Source organism: Panthera tigris, chromosome C1 (genome assembly GCF_018350195.1).
Source record: "Panthera tigris isolate Pti1 chromosome C1, P.tigris_Pti1_mat1.1, whole genome shotgun sequence".
Classification (NCBI taxonomy): domain Eukaryota; kingdom Metazoa; phylum Chordata; class Mammalia; order Carnivora; family Felidae; genus Panthera; species Panthera tigris.
The window spans coordinates 40677074-40694299 of NC_056667.1; the positions used below are offsets into that span (position 1 = coordinate 40677074).

Consider the following 17226-nt stretch of genomic DNA (forward strand, 5'->3'; position numbering starts at 1 on the left):
AAGTTAAAAATAGAACTACTCTATGATCCAGTAATTGCACTACTGGGTATTTACTCCCAAAAGACAAAAACACTAGTTCAGAGGGATATATCACCCCTATGTTTATTGCAGCATTATTTACAGTAGCCAAATTATGGAAGCAGCCCACCTATCCATCAATCAATGAATGGACAAAGAAGATGTGGTATACTGGGGAACCTGGGTGGCTCAGTCACTTAAGCATCTGACTCTTGGTTTCAGCTCAGGTCATGATCTCTCAGTTTGTGAGTTCTAGCCCTGCATTGATTAGATATGTATTTGGAAAATGTGTTGACAGTGTGGAGCCTGCTTGGGATTCTCCCTCTCTCAACCTCTCAACCTCTCTCTCTCTCCTGTGCCCTGCTCATGCTGTCTTTCTCTCAAGATAAATAAATAAACTTAAAAAAAAGATGTGGTATATATACACAATGGAATATTATTTGGCCAAGAAAAAGAATAAAATTTTGCCACTTGTAATGATACGGATGGAGCTAGGAGTATAATGCTAACTGCAATAAGTCAGTCAGAGAAAGACAAATGTCATATTATTTCACTCATATGTGGAATTAGGGAACAATAAAAAAAATGAGCAAAGGGGAAAAAGAGAGAGAGAGGGAAACCAAGCAATAGACTCTTAACCATAGAAAGCAAACTGATGGTTACCAGAAAGGAAGTAAGGGGGGGATGGTAAAATAAATCATGTGGATTAAGCAGTGCACTTGTTGTGATGAGCACTGGTGATGTATGGAATTGTTGAATCACTGTATTTATATCTGAAACTAACATAACACTATATTAACTATACTGGGATTTAACATTAAAGAAAGAAATAGAAGAAAAAATTAGAAAATGTTTCGGGAAGGAGGAGATGATGATATTGAGAAGATATTGCTTATGAAGTTGAGAAAGATGAGGATAGAGAACTAATTTTTGGATTTGGCAACATGTAAGTTATTGATGACCTTTAACAATTTCGTGGAGGGATGGGTTCAGAAGCTTATGTTTGAATAAGACACAGGAGGTAAGAAAATTGAAACAAGCATGGACCTCTCTTTAAGGAAGGTTTTTGTTTTGTTTTGTTTTGTTTTGTTTTGTTTTGTTTGTTTTGTGTTTTTGGTGAGGAGGGAGTTGATAAATGGGCCAGTAGCTGGAAGAGAACGTGAGGTGAGGGAAGGGTTGTTTTTTCTCTCTCTGAAGATTGAAAATATGCTTGGTATCTTCCTCTTTTTCACACCTCCCCCAAATTTGAACCATCACCAGGTTCTATTTATTTTACCTCATAAATCACTAAAATCTATTTATTTCTTTCAATTACCACTGCCAACTTTTTATTTAAGTTATCCTTATCCCTCACCCCTCACAGAGATTACTGCAGTAGGAGTTATGACTGACCCACTACCTTCAGTATTATCCCCATTAAATCTCTTCTCCATGCTTCAGTCAGACATTTTCCAAATACATATCTAATCAAGTCACTCAACCATTCCATCCCATCCCCACTATATGATAAAAGACTTCCCATTGCTTTTGGGATAAAGACAAACAACACAACATTTAAGACTCTACATAGTTTGCCCATGCATACTCCCCCAGTTTGTCTCCCACTTTCCCTCTTGCTTTCACTGCTTCTGATACAGTGTCCTAATCTGGTCCCTAGGTCTTTACACTTGCTTTTCTTTCTGAAAAAAGACTATTCTTTTTTCTTAGGCTATTCTTTCTTCTACATCTTTCTTCCTCCATCACACCTACCTAATATCTTACTATTTCTTCAGATACCCAATTCAATCATCTCTCCCTCAGAAAAGCCTTCCCTGACCTCTCTAACCAGATTAATTCCCTTTGTTATGTATTTACATGGTACACCGGGCACCTTTCCTTGATAACACTTTCCAAAGTTGTAATTTTTCATTTTCTTATCAGTATTTTATTAATGTCTGTCTTCCTTAATAGTGTTTAAGCTCCATAAGAGCAATAACAGTTCTATGAAGCTAGTGGCTGTGCTTTTTTTTCCCTTTCTGCAACACCCAGCATAATGCCTGACATATAGTAAGTATTCAATAAATATTTAAGGGAGTTGAATTCAATGAATGAATGAATCCTAATTGCCTATACCTCATTAAGTAACATAATGCAATCTCTTGAGTTAATTTAGGAATTTTCTAGTACCTCTGTAAGAACAAATGGAAATCAGCATCATTTTTTAAATTGTTACATTTAGAATGACTGTTAGAAACTACATTTCCTCATGCTTAACTATCTTTGATCAGTTGGAGTTTTACTTGCTGATTGATTATTTTTAACAGTCTCTCAAAATTATTTGTGTTGCATGGATAAAGATCACAACTACTCTTGCATTGTAAGTATGAGTTTCAATTCAGTTTCCTTCCTCTTACTTTTGCCAGGTATATTATTAAATATAAAGCTGATGAATGAGTTTCGTTTAATTTCATTTCCTTTGCCATTGAAAGCAAATTTATGAAAAGACTAACATTAAAGTAGATTGATTATCTCACAACCAGAAAGAAGGATATAAAAAAAATCATGGTTAATTTCAAACTAGAAATATTAACCCTGCATAAGAAGTAGCATAATTTACATACTACAAATAAAATAGGTGTAATGAAATCAGTAATAGATGAGAAGAAACTATATATATTGATTTGTGTTTTAAAAATTAATATATAATAATATGTTCTGATTTTTAAACCTTTATGTATAACTATTGGAAACAATTTAATTGGTTTATAATGGAACATATGTTTAATAATATTTTCTATAAAATATTTTTCAGAGAAATATTTCAAAATTCCAAATTTAAAGCAACTGATGAGAGATGCAGGCAAAGATCATCAAAGGCAAAGATTAAATCTCATTCTCAGTGTGTTTTTATTTCTCGAAACTTTCATACTGGAGGATACCAATTACTGGTAATGTATAATATTTTATATAAATATTTTCAAATAATTTATTTGATACCATGTCATTAGCATTGTTGTCTTTAAATTTGAAAGAGTATCCATTGTTATTTTTAAGTTTGAGAGACAATAACCTGGACCTAAATTTAAATTACCCAAACTGGTTAGTTTTTATGAGAAATTGAAAACTAAACGAAAATGTCTGCTTTTATAGTTGCTTTTCTATATTTATTTTTTTTTAATTTTTTTGAAGCTTATTTATTTTTGAGAGAGAAACAGAGTGCAAGCGGGGAGGAACAGAGAGAAAGGGAGACACACAAAATCTGAAGCAGACCCCAGGCTCTGAGCCATCAGCACAGAGCCCGTTGCTGGAACTCACCAACTGTGAGATCATGACCTGAGCAGATGTTGGATGCTTAATGAACTGAGCCACCCAGGCACCCAGCTTCTCTGTATTTCTAACCTGAGAGCCTATACTCCTCATAGTGGGATTGTTATTGAAGATACATGGAATAAGAAAAAGCAAAATTGCCAGGCCTGTCAGAAGAAAGCGATTTAGAAATAAGAGGATACTTGGGTAACCAAATAATCTAACAAAACTAATTGAAATTAAGTACAATTAACAAGAACCTATTAAGACTTCATTGTACTCTGGGGCACCTGGGAAGCATCCGACTTCAGCTCAGGTCATAATCTTATGGTCTGTGAGTTCAAGCCCCATGTGGGGCTCTGTGCTGACCGCTCAGAACCTGGAGCCTGCTTTTGATTCTGTGTCTCCCACTCTCTCTGTCCCTCCCCCACCATGCTCTGTCTCTCTCACTTTCAAAAATGAATAAATGTTAAAAAATTTTTTAAAAGACTTCATTGTATTCTAAGCTCTGGGAGCCCCCTATTAAGGATGGTTAAGATATGAATCTTACCTTAGAGATGCTAGTGTAGTACAAGTGGGAAAAACAGACACATAGTTAACTTTCTGTTACGTGATATCAAAAACAGTGTTATATGCACAAAGTAAAACAAGGGAGATACCAGTAGAAGTTTAAATCTATGATATAACTAAACAAAATAAGTATTAGTGGTTGATAACATTATTGTTATAGCAATAAATAAATATCGACAAATTGGTAGGATATCAAAGTTTCATTTTACATATTGAATATTGAACTCAAGTTAAACTCAATTTTCATTTGTTTAACAAATATTTTTTGACAACAGTAGTTTTGGCACTGAGGCTACATAAACAAATAAGATATGAGTTCAGACCTAGTTAGTAGCCCCAAGTTAGTAGCAAAGAAAATCATATAAACTAAAATTATTACAACATAACATGGTAAGAGCCACAAAATTGACGAAATGCAGGCAAAGGAGCATAAATTGAGGAAGGCTTCACAGAGAAGAAATTTTTAGCTGGATTTGGAGAAATAATTTGCCAGACGGAAAAAGAACAAAAGATATTCTATGTTTAAAAGCTTACAGGTATGAAAGTAAGTAACATGTTCGGTAAAAATGCTATAATATTTAGAGCCTAGGGTTCATAGGAGGAAGTGGTAGGAAAAGATCCTGGAGACGAGGCTGTGAGGATCATTTGCAGTCTAAGCATTTTGGATTTTGCCCCATAGGCTTCACAGATCCCCTGGAGGCATTATGGGATTATGGTCAAGGGCATAGACTGTAGAGCCAGTTGATGCAGTTTGGAATCCTGGCTCTTCCACTACTAGCTGTGTAATCTTAGACAAATTACTTAACTTCTGTGTGTCTGTTTCCTCTTCTGCAAAATGAGGATGATTTCATCTCCATAGAATTGTTATGGGAAGTAAATGAATCAGTATGTAAAAAGCACTCAGAATCATGCCTGGCCACATAGTGAGCAACATATAAGTATACCATTATGATTACTGGAGGGTTTTAAGCGGGTGGGTTTAATGATCAAGTTAATTCTAAAGATTAATAGCTCTGACTTTCAAATGAAAGATGGTTTGAAACTGAGATTGCATTGCAGAGAAAAAAAATGTTTCTATGTATACATTTAATATTAATTGAATTTACTCAATACCCATCACATGCTAGGCATTTTGCTAGGTTCTATTGGTATAATGATGTCTTCATACCTAATGATGGATACAGACAGACAGTTACAAAAATATCTTGAGTGTTGTAATGGAAGAAATACATATATAGTAGCCCTGAATTTTAACTGTTTATTGTTCATTCAACAAATATCTAATAAAGGCTTATATGCCAGGCACTGTTCTAGGCAACTGAAAATTTGGTAGTGAACAAGGAAAATAAGAGTCCCTGCTCCCCTGACATTTATAACCTAGTGGGAGAGATAAATAATGCACAAGTAAATATAAAATATTATTTTGGACTCTTGATAGTCAGTGATAGGAACCTAATTTAGAAGAAAAGTAGTATAAAACATAGAATAAAAACAAGGTATGAAAAGAATAAGGTAGTGCTGACCTCAGCCATAATCACTTTCAGTACAAAAGGATTCTTTTTCTTATTGTACCTCTTTTTCTCATCTCAATTTCTACCTGTGTATTGGCCCCTTCCTCACCTACTAGAGACAGGCAGGCAGGAGGATGAAAGTTATAACAAAAGATATGGCTTAATATATAGAACTAGAGCTTGGTTTATTTAAAAAAAAGCTTTTATTGTGAAATACAGCATATATACAAAAGAGTACCCGCAAACAATTTAAAGACTAGTAAGTGTAATTATTTATGCCTATCACCCAGAATAAGAAATAGAATATTACCAGTAACTTTGAGGTGTCCTGAGTCTTCATTTATCTCTTACAATCTAATCCTCACCTTCCTGTGGACCCATTATCCTGTAATTGCAGTTAACCATTTATTTGCTTTTCTTTATGGTTTTACCACAAATACTATAGATCCTTGAGCAATCTACTGTTAAATTTTATATGTTTTTAGACTTCATATCTAATACATTCTTACCTTTTTATGCAACATTATGTTTCTGAGATTCATCCAGGTTGGTGCATATACTCATAGCTCATTATGGGCTGTTATACAGTATTCCATTTTATGAATAGATCAAATTTTAAGTTTTGAAAATAATTCTAAAATTAAAAGACCTTGAATAGCCAAAGCAATCTTGAGAAAGAAGAACAAAACTGGAGTTATCACAATCCTAGATTTCAAGATAAACTACAAAGCCGTAGTAATCAAAACAGTCTGGTACTGACACAAAAACAGATACACAGATCAATGGAACAGAATAGAAAACATGGAAATGGTCCCACAGCAATATGGTCAACTAATCTTTGAGAAAGCAGGAGAGAATATCCAATGGGGAAAAAGACAGTCTCTTCAACAAATGGTGTTGGGAAAACTGGACAACAATATGCAAAAGAATGAAACTGAAACACTTTCTTACACCATACACAAAAATAAATTCAAAATAGATGAAAGACAAATGTAAGACAGGAAACCAGCAAAATCCTAGAACACAGGCAGCAACCTCTTTAACATCGGCTGTAGCCCAGAGACAAGGGAAACAAAAGCAAAAATTAACTATTGGGACCTCATCAAGATAAAAGCTTTAGTGTCATATCTAAAACTTTTCTCCAACTGAAGGTGGTAAAGATTTATGCGTATGTTTTCTTCTAAGAGTTTTAGTAGTCTTAGCTTTTATATTTAAGTGTTGGATCTATTTTGAGTGAATTTTCATATGTGGTTTGAGGTATGGGCCCAATTTCACTCATTTGCATGTAGATATCTGGTTGTCCCAACACCGTTTGTTGAAAAGACTATTATTTTTCCATTGATTGTCTTGGCACACTTGTTGAAAGTCAGTTAGTTGACTACAAATGTGAGCATTTATTTCTGGAATCTCAATTGTATTCCATTGATCTATATATTTATCCCTTACATCATACCACATTAAAAAAAATTTTTTTTAATGTTTATTTATTTTTGAGAGAGAGACAGACAGAGCCAGCGTGCAAGTGGAGGAGGGGCAAAGGGAGAGGGAGACACAGAATCTGAAGCGGGCTCCAGGCTCTGGAACTGTCAGCACAGAGCTTAAAGTGGGACTCGAACTCACAAACCATGAAATCGTGACCTGAGCCAAAGTCGAAGGCTTAACCAACTGAGCCACCCAGGCACCCCTATCAGTATCACATTTTAATTATTATAGCTTTGAAGTAAGTTTTAATATCAGGAAGTTTTCCAACTTTGTTCTTCTTTTTCAAGATTATTTTTGGTATGAAGTTTTACATTCTATATTTCTATCTTTGATCTGCTTTTAATTTTTTAATAAGGTGTGAGGTTTAGATCAATGCTCATTTTGGGGGCTACTGATGTCTATTTATTGGAAAGGTATCCTTTCTACACTGTTGCTTTTGCAACTTTTGTCAAAAATCTATTGGGCATATATGTGTGGGTCTATTTCTGCATTCTTTATCTGTACTATTCACCTGTGTGTCTGTTGCTACCAATACCACACTCTAGCTACGTAGTAAGTCATAAAATTGAGCAGTTTGGTTCCTCCAATTTCATTCTTCTTTTCAACTTTTTTAAAGCTTTTGCCCGTTTATAAAATTTTAAGATAAACTTATCTCTAGCTACAAAATATCTTGTTAAGATTGTTGTGATGGGAATTGCATTTAGTTTACAAATTAGTCTATAGTAAATTGCCATCTTTACTGCGATTGATATTTATATTGACCTGTGCTCTGTGACGTTTGTAAATAAATTTATTTATTACTTCGAGTAATGTTTGTTGTAGAATCCATAGGGTTTTCTTCAATACAGTCACATCATTTGTGAAAAACATCAATTTTACTTCTTTTCCAATCTTTATGCTTTTATTTTATTTTCTCATCTTATTGTACTGGGTAAGACCTCCAGTATAATGATGAATAGAAGTGAGAACAGTTATCCTTTTTATATTCCTGATCTTAGAATGCATAATACATTCAACTCTTCACCAGTAAGTGGGAGGTTAGTTATGGAATTTACAGATGCATATTGTCAGGTCAAGGAAATTCCCTTCTATTCTTAGTCTACTGAGAGTTGCTTTTTTTTTTTTTTTTAGTCATGAAGTTTGCTGAATTTTGCCAAATAGTTTTTCTGCATCTTTTGACATAATTCACATGGATTTTCTCTTTTGTTAATGTGAATTACATTTAATTTCAAATATTACACCAACCTTGTATTCCTAGAATAACCCCCCCTGGATTTGATTTACTAATATATTTTAAATCATTTTGGCATCTATGTTCATATGAGGTATTATTCTTGTAATATCTTTGTGAGATTTTAATATCACAGTTATTCTGGTCACAAAACAATTGTGAAATGTTTCCTGCTCTTCTACTTTTTGAAAAATACTGCTTTCTCAAAGTTTTTCTAGAATTTACCAATGAAGTCATCTACATCTGGAGTTTTCTTCAAGAGAAAGTTTTGCCTATAAATGTAGTAACTAATAGATATGGGGCTATTTAAATGTTCTATTTTGTATGCTTTAGAAATTTATGTTTTTTCAATGAATTTGTCCATTTTATATAAGTTGTTATTTATTGGCATAAAGTTTTTAATAGTATCCATTTATTATCCTTCTAATATCTATAGAATCTTTAGTGGTGGCACTCTTTTTATTCCTGATTATATTTCTCTTTTCTAAATCAGTCTTGCTAGGAAGTTTCAATTTTATTATTCTTAGACTTCCCTCCCTTTATAATATAAACATTTAATGTTTATATTTTCCTCTAAGCACTCCTTTTGCTGCATCCCACAAATTTTTATGTTTTCTTTTCATCATTATTCAGTTCAATATATTTTAGAATGCCCTTTCATTGTCTTTCCTGATATTGACATTTTGAAGAATACAAGCCAGTTATTTTATAGATCATAGATTCAGTTTGACTTTCCTTATGATCAGATTCATTTTATCAGCTCTGAAGACATTCAATATTTGTCTACTTTTCACTAGTGATTTTAGTTGATCACACAATCAGGATGGTGTCTGTTCTTCACCTACTGTATTATTCCAGTTTTTGCCCTAGCAATTAAATAATTTGTGTGATGACATTTTGTGATCATGTAAATATCCTTCATCAAACTCTACTTACTAGCTATATAAATTATTCTTGCCTGAGCCAATCTTTACAAAACTGTAGCAAAATGATGTTTTTCTAATTCTACCACTTCCATCTATATTTGTCGTGTGGCTTTCTACTGTAAGAAAAAAGGTCCCCGTCTTTATTACTTTATGTATTTATTTATTATCTGTATAGACTAATGGGTTTCTGTGTTATTCAGCAGATGATAATCCATTACTATAATTATTTTGATTGTCAGATTTTTCAAAATTTGGCCAGTGGGAACCCCTTCAAGGTTGTTTCTCTGTCTTTTTTGATATGTCCTCATCATTTTTTGATTCCTTACTTCTGATACTATAGCATCATTTTTAATAGTTGGAAGAATATCCATTTTATTAATATTTATGTATCATAATGCATTTATTTTTATTTTATTTTATTTTATTTTATTTTATTTTTTATTATATGAAATTTACTGTCAAATTAGTTTCCATACAACACCCAGTGCTCATCCCAAAAGATGCCCTCTTCAATGCCCATCACCTACCCTACCCTCCCTCCCACCCTCCATCAACCCTCAGTTTGTTCTCAGTTTTTAAGAGTCTCTTATGCTTTGGCTCTCTCCCACTCTAACCTCTTTTTTTTTCTTTTTTTTTTCCTTCCCCTCCCCCATGGGTTTCTGTTAAGTTTCTCAGGATCCACATAAGAGTGAAAACATATGGTGTCTGTCTTTCTCTGTATGACTTATTTCACTTAGCATCACACTCTCCAGTTTCATCCACGTTGCTACAAAGGGCCATATTTCATTCTTTCTCATTGCCATGTAGTACTCCATTGTGTATATAAACCACAATTTCTTTATCCATTCATCAGTTGATGGACATTTAGGCTCTTTCCATAATTTGGCTATTGTTGAGAGTGCTGCTATAAACATTGGGGTACAAGTGCCCCTACGCATCAGTACTCCTGTATCCCTTGGATAAATTCCTAGCAGTGCTATTGCTGGGTCATAGGGTAGGTCTATTTTTAATTTTCTGAGGAACCTCCACACTGTTTTCCTGAGTGGCTGCACCAATTTGCATTCCCACCAACAGTGCAAGAGGGTTCCCGTTTCTCCACATCCTCTCCAGCATCTATAGTCTCCTGATTTGTTCATTTTGGCCACCCTGACTGGCGTGAGGTGACATCTGAGTGTGGTTTTGATTTGTATTTCCCTGATGAGGAGCGACGTTGAGCATCTTTTCATGTGCCTGTTGGCCATCCAGATGTCTTCTTTAGAGAAGTGTCTATTCATGTTTTCTGCCCATTTCTTCACTGGATTATTTGTTTTTTTGGGTGTGGAGTTTGGTGAGCTCTTTATAGATTTTGGATACTAGCCCTTTGTCCAATATGTCATTTGCAAATATCTTTTCCCATTCTGTTGGTTGCCTTTTAGTTTTGTTGATTGTTTCCTTTTCTGTGCAAAAGCTTTTTATCTTCACGAGGTCCCAATAGTTCATTTTTGCTTTTAATTCCCTTGCCTTTGGGGATGTGTCAAGTAAGAAATTGCTGTGGCTGAGGTCAGAGAGGTCTTTTCCTGCTTTCTCCTCTAGTGTTTTGATGGTTTCCTGTCTCACATTCAAGTCCTTTATCCATTTTTGAGTTAATTTTTGTGAATGGTGTAAGAAAGTGGTCTAGTTTCATTCTTCTGCATGTTGCGGTCCAGTTCTCCCAGCACCATTTGTTAAAGAGACTGTCTTTTTTCCATTGGATATTCTTTCCTGCTTTGTCAAAGATTACTTGGCCATAGGTTTGTGGGTCTAGTTCTGGGGTTTCTATTCTATTCCATTGGTCTATGTGTCTGTTTTTGTGCCAATACCATGCTGTCTTGATGATTACAGCTTTGTAGTAGAGGCTAAAGTCTGGGATTGTGATGCCTCCTGCTTTGGTCTTCTTCTTCAAAATTACTTTGGCTATTCGGGGCCTTTTGTGGTTCCATATGAATTTCAGGATTGCTTGTTCTAGATTTGAGAAGAATGCTGGTGCAATTTTGATTGGGATTGCATTGAATGTGTAGATAGCTTTGGGTCGTATTGACATTTTAACAATATTTATTCTTCCAACCCATGAGCACGGAATGCTTTTCCATTTCTTTATATCTTCTTCAATTTCCTTCATAAGTTTTCTATAGTTTTCAGCATACAGATCTTTTACATCTTTGGTTAGATTTATTCCTAGGTATTTTATGCTTCTTGGTGCAATTGTGAATGGGATCAGTTTCTTTATTTGTCTTTCTGTTGCTTTACTATTAGTGTATAAGAATGCAACTGATTTCTGTACATTGATTTTGTATCCTGCAACTCTGCTGAATTTATGTATCAGTTCTAGCAGATTTTTCATGGAGTCTATCAGATTTTCCATGTGTAATATCATGTCATTTGCAAAAAGTGAAAGCTTGACTTCATCTTTGCCAATTTTGATGCCTTTGATTTCCTTTTGTCGTCTGATTGCTGATGCTAGCACTTACAACACTATGTTAAACAACAGCAGTGAGAGTGGACATCCCTGTTGTGTTCCTGATATCAGGGGGAAAGCTGTCAGTTTTTCCCCATTGAGGATGATGTTAGCTATGGGCTTTTCATAAATGGCTTTTATGATATTTAAGTATGTTCCTTCTACCTCACTTTCTCGAGGGTTTTTATTAATAAAGGATGCTGAATTTTGTCAAATGCTTTTTCTGCATCAATTGATAGGATCATATGGTTCTTATCTTTTCTTTTATTAATATGACATATCACATTGATTGATTTGTGAATGTTGAACCAGCCCTGCATCCCAGGAATGAATCCCACTTGATCATGGTGAATAATTCTTTTTATGTGCTGTTGAATTCGATTTGCTAGTATCTTGTTGAGAATTTTTGCATCCATATTCATCAGGGATATTGGCCTGTAGTTCTCTTTTTTTTACTGGCTCTCTGTCTGGTTATCATAATATATTTAAGTATTTCTTTACTTTTAGAAATTTAGAGTTTTAAAAATGCTTAACAGTATTGTAAAGAACATTCTGCTAACTGTATATTTACACAAATCCAAAATTATTAACTTGGAAAAAATACATTTCTAAAAGTAGATTTGTTATATTGCCCTCCATAAAAATTCTACCTAATTATAGTCAGCAATATGTAAGAATGTTCATTTTGTTATTCCCTTAGTTTGGGTGGAATTTCAATCATTCTAGGGCCTTATTCTGTGGTCCCCAGACCAGCAATATCGTCATTACCTGGGAGTGTCTATTAGAATTGCAGAATCTCAGACCACCCCCCTTCTGCCCCCAGACCTACTGGATCATAATCTGCATTTGAACAAACTCCCAGGTAAGACATAGGCACATGAAACTCTGAGAGGCAGCATTCTAATATAATTTATACAGGAGTCACAAATTGAATTGGTCTTAAATCCGGCAAGGTAAATCAGGAGCCTATACTGGCATTTATCTTAATAAAAGGTAAAAGTGACAAACAAATAAGTAAAGTGACAAATAAAAAAAGTGACTAATAAAAGGTAAAAGTGACAAATAAGTAAAAGATTGTGAAAAAAGGGCTTAATGTTATCCTATATGTATGTATAAGACTTATATATATACACACACACATACACACACACATATCGTATATATATGTACGGTGTATCCTAAGCAAACCATTTTGGGGGACAGGACAATGCAGATCAGAACAGAGTACTAACACAGTTCCCCCAAAACACAAGAAACAGTGTTATTATCTCTCCAGCCAATCCCAAACACCCTATGTACTAGCCGATTATTTGTCTTGTGGTCTAAGGAAAACCTGAATCAGAACCACTTGCAGAACGTGTTAGAATGCATACTCCCAAACACCTCCCAGAGAATGTTTTAGTAGGGTCTGATATTATGCCCAAGTATTAGAATTTTAATAAGCACAACAAGTGATTCTGATGCCCTGGAGTTCAACAACTACTATCCCATGACACTTCACAGAACACATCTGGAATGTATTGTTTGAGTAACTGTTTTATTTGCTTCAAAACAATAGACACATTTCTATAAAATTCATTTTTTTGTTGTTGTTGGTTAGTGAAATGAGTAAGTCTAGGAATTCTAATTACTTTTTTAGCCCTCTCTAGTTCTAACCAAGTGACTCTGAGTTAGTGAGCAGGGAGAGAAATAATTCTGATGAACTCTATTTCACCCTTTCATTCCCTATCCTGAGACTGCCTTCTTGAACCAATTCATATTCTTTCCAGATAATACCCCAACACTTTTTCTTTTCTGACAACATATTTTTGATAAAATAAATTCATATCATAGAAAAAGAACATTCCATAGTACACTAATTATGAAGTTAAAACGTATTATTCTTATATAAATATATGTTAAATATATTTTAAAAATCACATAGAAACCATTCAGTTTTTTAAATACAAATAACTTTTTTTTTGCAGGAGGAACAAAGAAAAAAGGAAACAGCATGTATAAAAGGTAATTTTTCTCAACAATTTATTAAAAGAAATCATAACCAACTTATAACAATTCACATCTTAAAGAATCAAAAAGCTGACCTAAATGATACCTATTGTTTTGAAAACCATGGAAATTCAAGGGAAATGTTAATGGATTAGTATGTGAGCAGGCATATATTTCTTAGAAAACAAAACTTGCAATGTCATATCTTAAATTAAAATGTGTAATTTAAATTTTTGTTCCTTATTTATATCTAAAGGTATCATAGCTAGTGTCATATAGTAATCCTGGAGGGTCAAAAGACATGAGTGTTTTATAATCCTTTAGATTATGCGTATTGCATAGTCCCTAGTACCTCAAAATGTTATCCTCCTAAGTAATTTAAGAAATGTTGGAAATAAGGGCGCCTGGGTGGATCAGTCAGTTAAGTGTCCAACTCTTGGTTTCAGCTCAAGTCTTGATCTCAGGGTGATGAGTTCAAGCCCTGCCTTGGGCTTCACACTGAGCATGAAGCCTACTTTAAAAAAAAAAAAAAGGAAAATAAAAGAAAAGTTGGATATACAAAATGTAATAAAGTATCTAAAACAGCTTTAAAAATTAATGTTATAGGGGTGCCTGGGTGGCTCAGTCAGTTAAGCGCCCAACTTCTGCTCAGTTCATGATCTCATGGCTTGTGAGTTCCAGCCCTGCACTGGGCTCTGTGCAGGCAGCTCAGAGCCTGGAGACTGCCTCAGATTCTGTGTCCCTCTCTCTCTCTGCCTCACCCCCGCTCACACACTGTCTGTCTCTCTCAAAAATAAACATTTAAAAAATTAAAAAAATAAATAATTAATGTTGTAAATTAATATCAAAAGCCAATATGTAAAAATATTATAACATATGCTTAGGATATTATATCATATGATATTTTCTAAAACTTTAATTTTAAAATACCAACTGTGCAGCATAAATAATGTAATGGGAGAAGCATTAGTCTTAGAGTACTAGAAGTCCAGATGAAGTCTAGATTTGTGGTGAGTCTTCAGTCTCTAAACATGTCTTTTCCTTTGTGAAGTGGTGCTAATAGTAACTACCTTGAAAAATTATTGATAAATGAGATATGTAAGTATATCAAATCGCTTTGCACATTGTAAGGCACTCTAGGAATGTTAGATGTTACTTTAATTGGTGTAACACCAGCCCATAGGCCCTTCCCACTGTGGACCAAACATTTTGTAATCTTACAAAAGCATGTTTTTTTACTGTTTTATTTTTTAATGTTTATTTATTTTTGGGAGAGGCAGAGCATGAGCGGGGGAGGGGGAGAGAGAGAGGGAGACACAGAATCTGAAGAAGCAGGCTCCAGACTCTGAGCTGTCAGGCAGAGCTGGATGTCAGGCATGAACTCACAGACCATGAGATCATGACCTGAGCCAAAGTCAGGCCCTTAACCAACTGAACCACCCAGGCACCCCCAGAAGCATGCATTTTTAAAATTTATTTTAAAAAATCAGGCCTTACTTAGCTATAAATACTGAAGAAACTATCTACATTTTCTGATTTAAGGGACATTCCAGAACTGAGCTTTCTAGCCTGTTTAGAATCTTCTCCTGTGAAAACAGGTTGATTTTATCCAGAATAGCCTTTTCTATTCTTGATTATCATGAAATTGTTAATTCCTAATTACATATTCAACATTGTACAGATGGTGATAGCAACTTAGAATTTCACTATTTCATCCTACTGTCCATTATAACCCTTAAAAGAGTCTGAATTTTAAAAAGAAACATTGTCTTTATAAGTAAGATTTGGCTCATGAATTATGTAATATTAATAGTAAGTCTAATTTTCTTTTACAGCAAATAGAGATCACTCTAAAGATGAATTCTGCCTTGCAACAAAAAAGGTCATTTGTGACCCTTCAGAGACTAGCTCGACAACACATCCCAGCAGTGTTACTTTAAGTTTATCGACACTACAATCTGATTCTCATTACAGCCAAAGTATAGACGCAGCTGATGACTGGTTTTCTGACGATACTCTAGCAAAAAAGAGCTCTCCAATGCCTTTTCTCAGAGAACCTCTAATGGAAAAAGTATTTTCATACCTGTCAACAATTTCATTAGAAGAATGTACTGAAAATGTACTGAATATGACACTTTATGATGATCAGAAAGATGACAGCATTAAGGAAATATTTTCACGAAGAAATGCAGAAGTTGAAATACAAAAATTTCAACATAATATTGAATGACTTTTTTCTTTTGAAACTTTGTGTACACTGAAATCATGGAAAGTTAAAACCAAATTACCAGCTTCTGAGTCTCTTAGAATGTCCATACTAATATTACTTTTCTTATTCCTTGCCATATAGTGGTCCTACTTCCCTTGCTGATTCTTATTTCTAGAAATAATTACAGGAAGAATTAGAGTGACATCATGAACATTAAGCTTAACTCCTTGTATCTCATCAAAAGATATAACAAATAATACAAATGTATTTCAACATGCAGGAAAATAAGAAATCTTCAGCACAAATAGAGTTTTGAATAAAACATTCACAACATTCCCTTATACTTTTGACATTTTTAATTTTATTTCAATGTGGGTAGGGCTGGGCAGAATACTTTCATCAGGTTTTCTGAATTTTAAATGCATCAATCACCTACAATTCAACTTTTATTTTGTCACGATTTTGGTAAACAATATACTCAATATCTGTTGCTCTTCTAGGGGAGCCTGGAACACTGTGAAGAATCCAGAATATAATTTTTCTTTGCCCTCTCCTATGTCTGCTTCTCAGAATGGTTTCCTAATCCTTACCCCACTGTGATGAAAATGTGGGCATCTATGTTCTTAAGCCTCTGATTCAAGCTAGATGAATCAGAGTTCCTCTCTAATCAGAGACCCTTGGTCAGAGTTCTGTGTTTGGTCCTGAGGGATTTCTGACACCCACTCTGTAATTAATCTTTTTTTTCCTCTTTATCCTAAATACTGTCCATGTACTTAGTCCCCTTTTTCTTTCTTTGGGGAAAAATTGCTAAATATAATATTAGCTTTTGTGCTTAATTTACTCATACCAACACTTGTGCATATCTTCCCAAGAGATAAATCATACCTATTACAGTAAATGAAAATAAACTTGTCTCAGTTAAGATAGTAGCATTACCCAGGCTGTCCCATTACCCCTTTCTGTCCCAGGGGAAATAGTAAAAAGGATTAAAACACCTCTGTCTTCTAAGGCACCTTGTCATTTCTACAAGTTATCGGTTGTGAGAACATCTATCTAATATCCACCCCTACATCTAAATAAGCTATTTCAGCTCAATGTCTGTAAGGAATAGCATATATATAAATTGTTCTCTGTCCCTTGGTGTCCTACCAACTCATATCTTACTGCCTATCCCAGAAAAGTCCTCTCTAATTTTGGTGAGATGCTATAACTTTCCTACGAATTTGGGGTTGGAGATAAGAGATTCCAGCTTTGATCTCATTAGTCTTTGGAATAGAGGAAACAAACTGGGGAGCTGTGGGCTGCCATGTCCTACCTTGTGGTGTGGGAAGAAAAAAACAGTAAATCTGCTGTGAGAGAGCACTGAAGCACTTGCAAAGTGAAAAGCAGACATGAGAGGTCAGGAGAATGTAATTCCTGGCTTTCTAACAGTCCTCCATTTCCTTGTTCCAGCCCTTCATGAAGCCTGCCCTTGGCTTGGTATGGCACACGTTATCCTAATAATAAATTTACCTATTTTCTTAAGCTAGCAA

The 17226-nt window shown here is 34.5% G+C and overlaps 1 protein-coding gene across 2 annotated transcripts in view; it reads left to right on the plus strand.

Moving 5' to 3' along the window:
• CC1H1orf185 (chromosome C1 C1orf185 homolog) overlaps positions 1-16035 on the plus strand; it is a 35220-nt gene extending 19185 nt beyond the window's left edge. For both annotated transcript variants that reach the window (XM_007077225.3, XM_042997140.1), the window contains exons 3-5: positions 2810-2945; positions 13464-13500; positions 15321-16035. In XM_007077225.3, coding sequence (XP_007077287.1) covers positions 2810-2945; positions 13464-13500; positions 15321-15715 — 568 coding nt within the window. In that variant the 3' untranslated portion in view covers positions 15716-16035. The remainder of the gene's footprint in view (positions 1-2809; positions 2946-13463; positions 13501-15320) is intronic.
• Positions 16036-17226: the final 1191 nt, after the last annotated feature.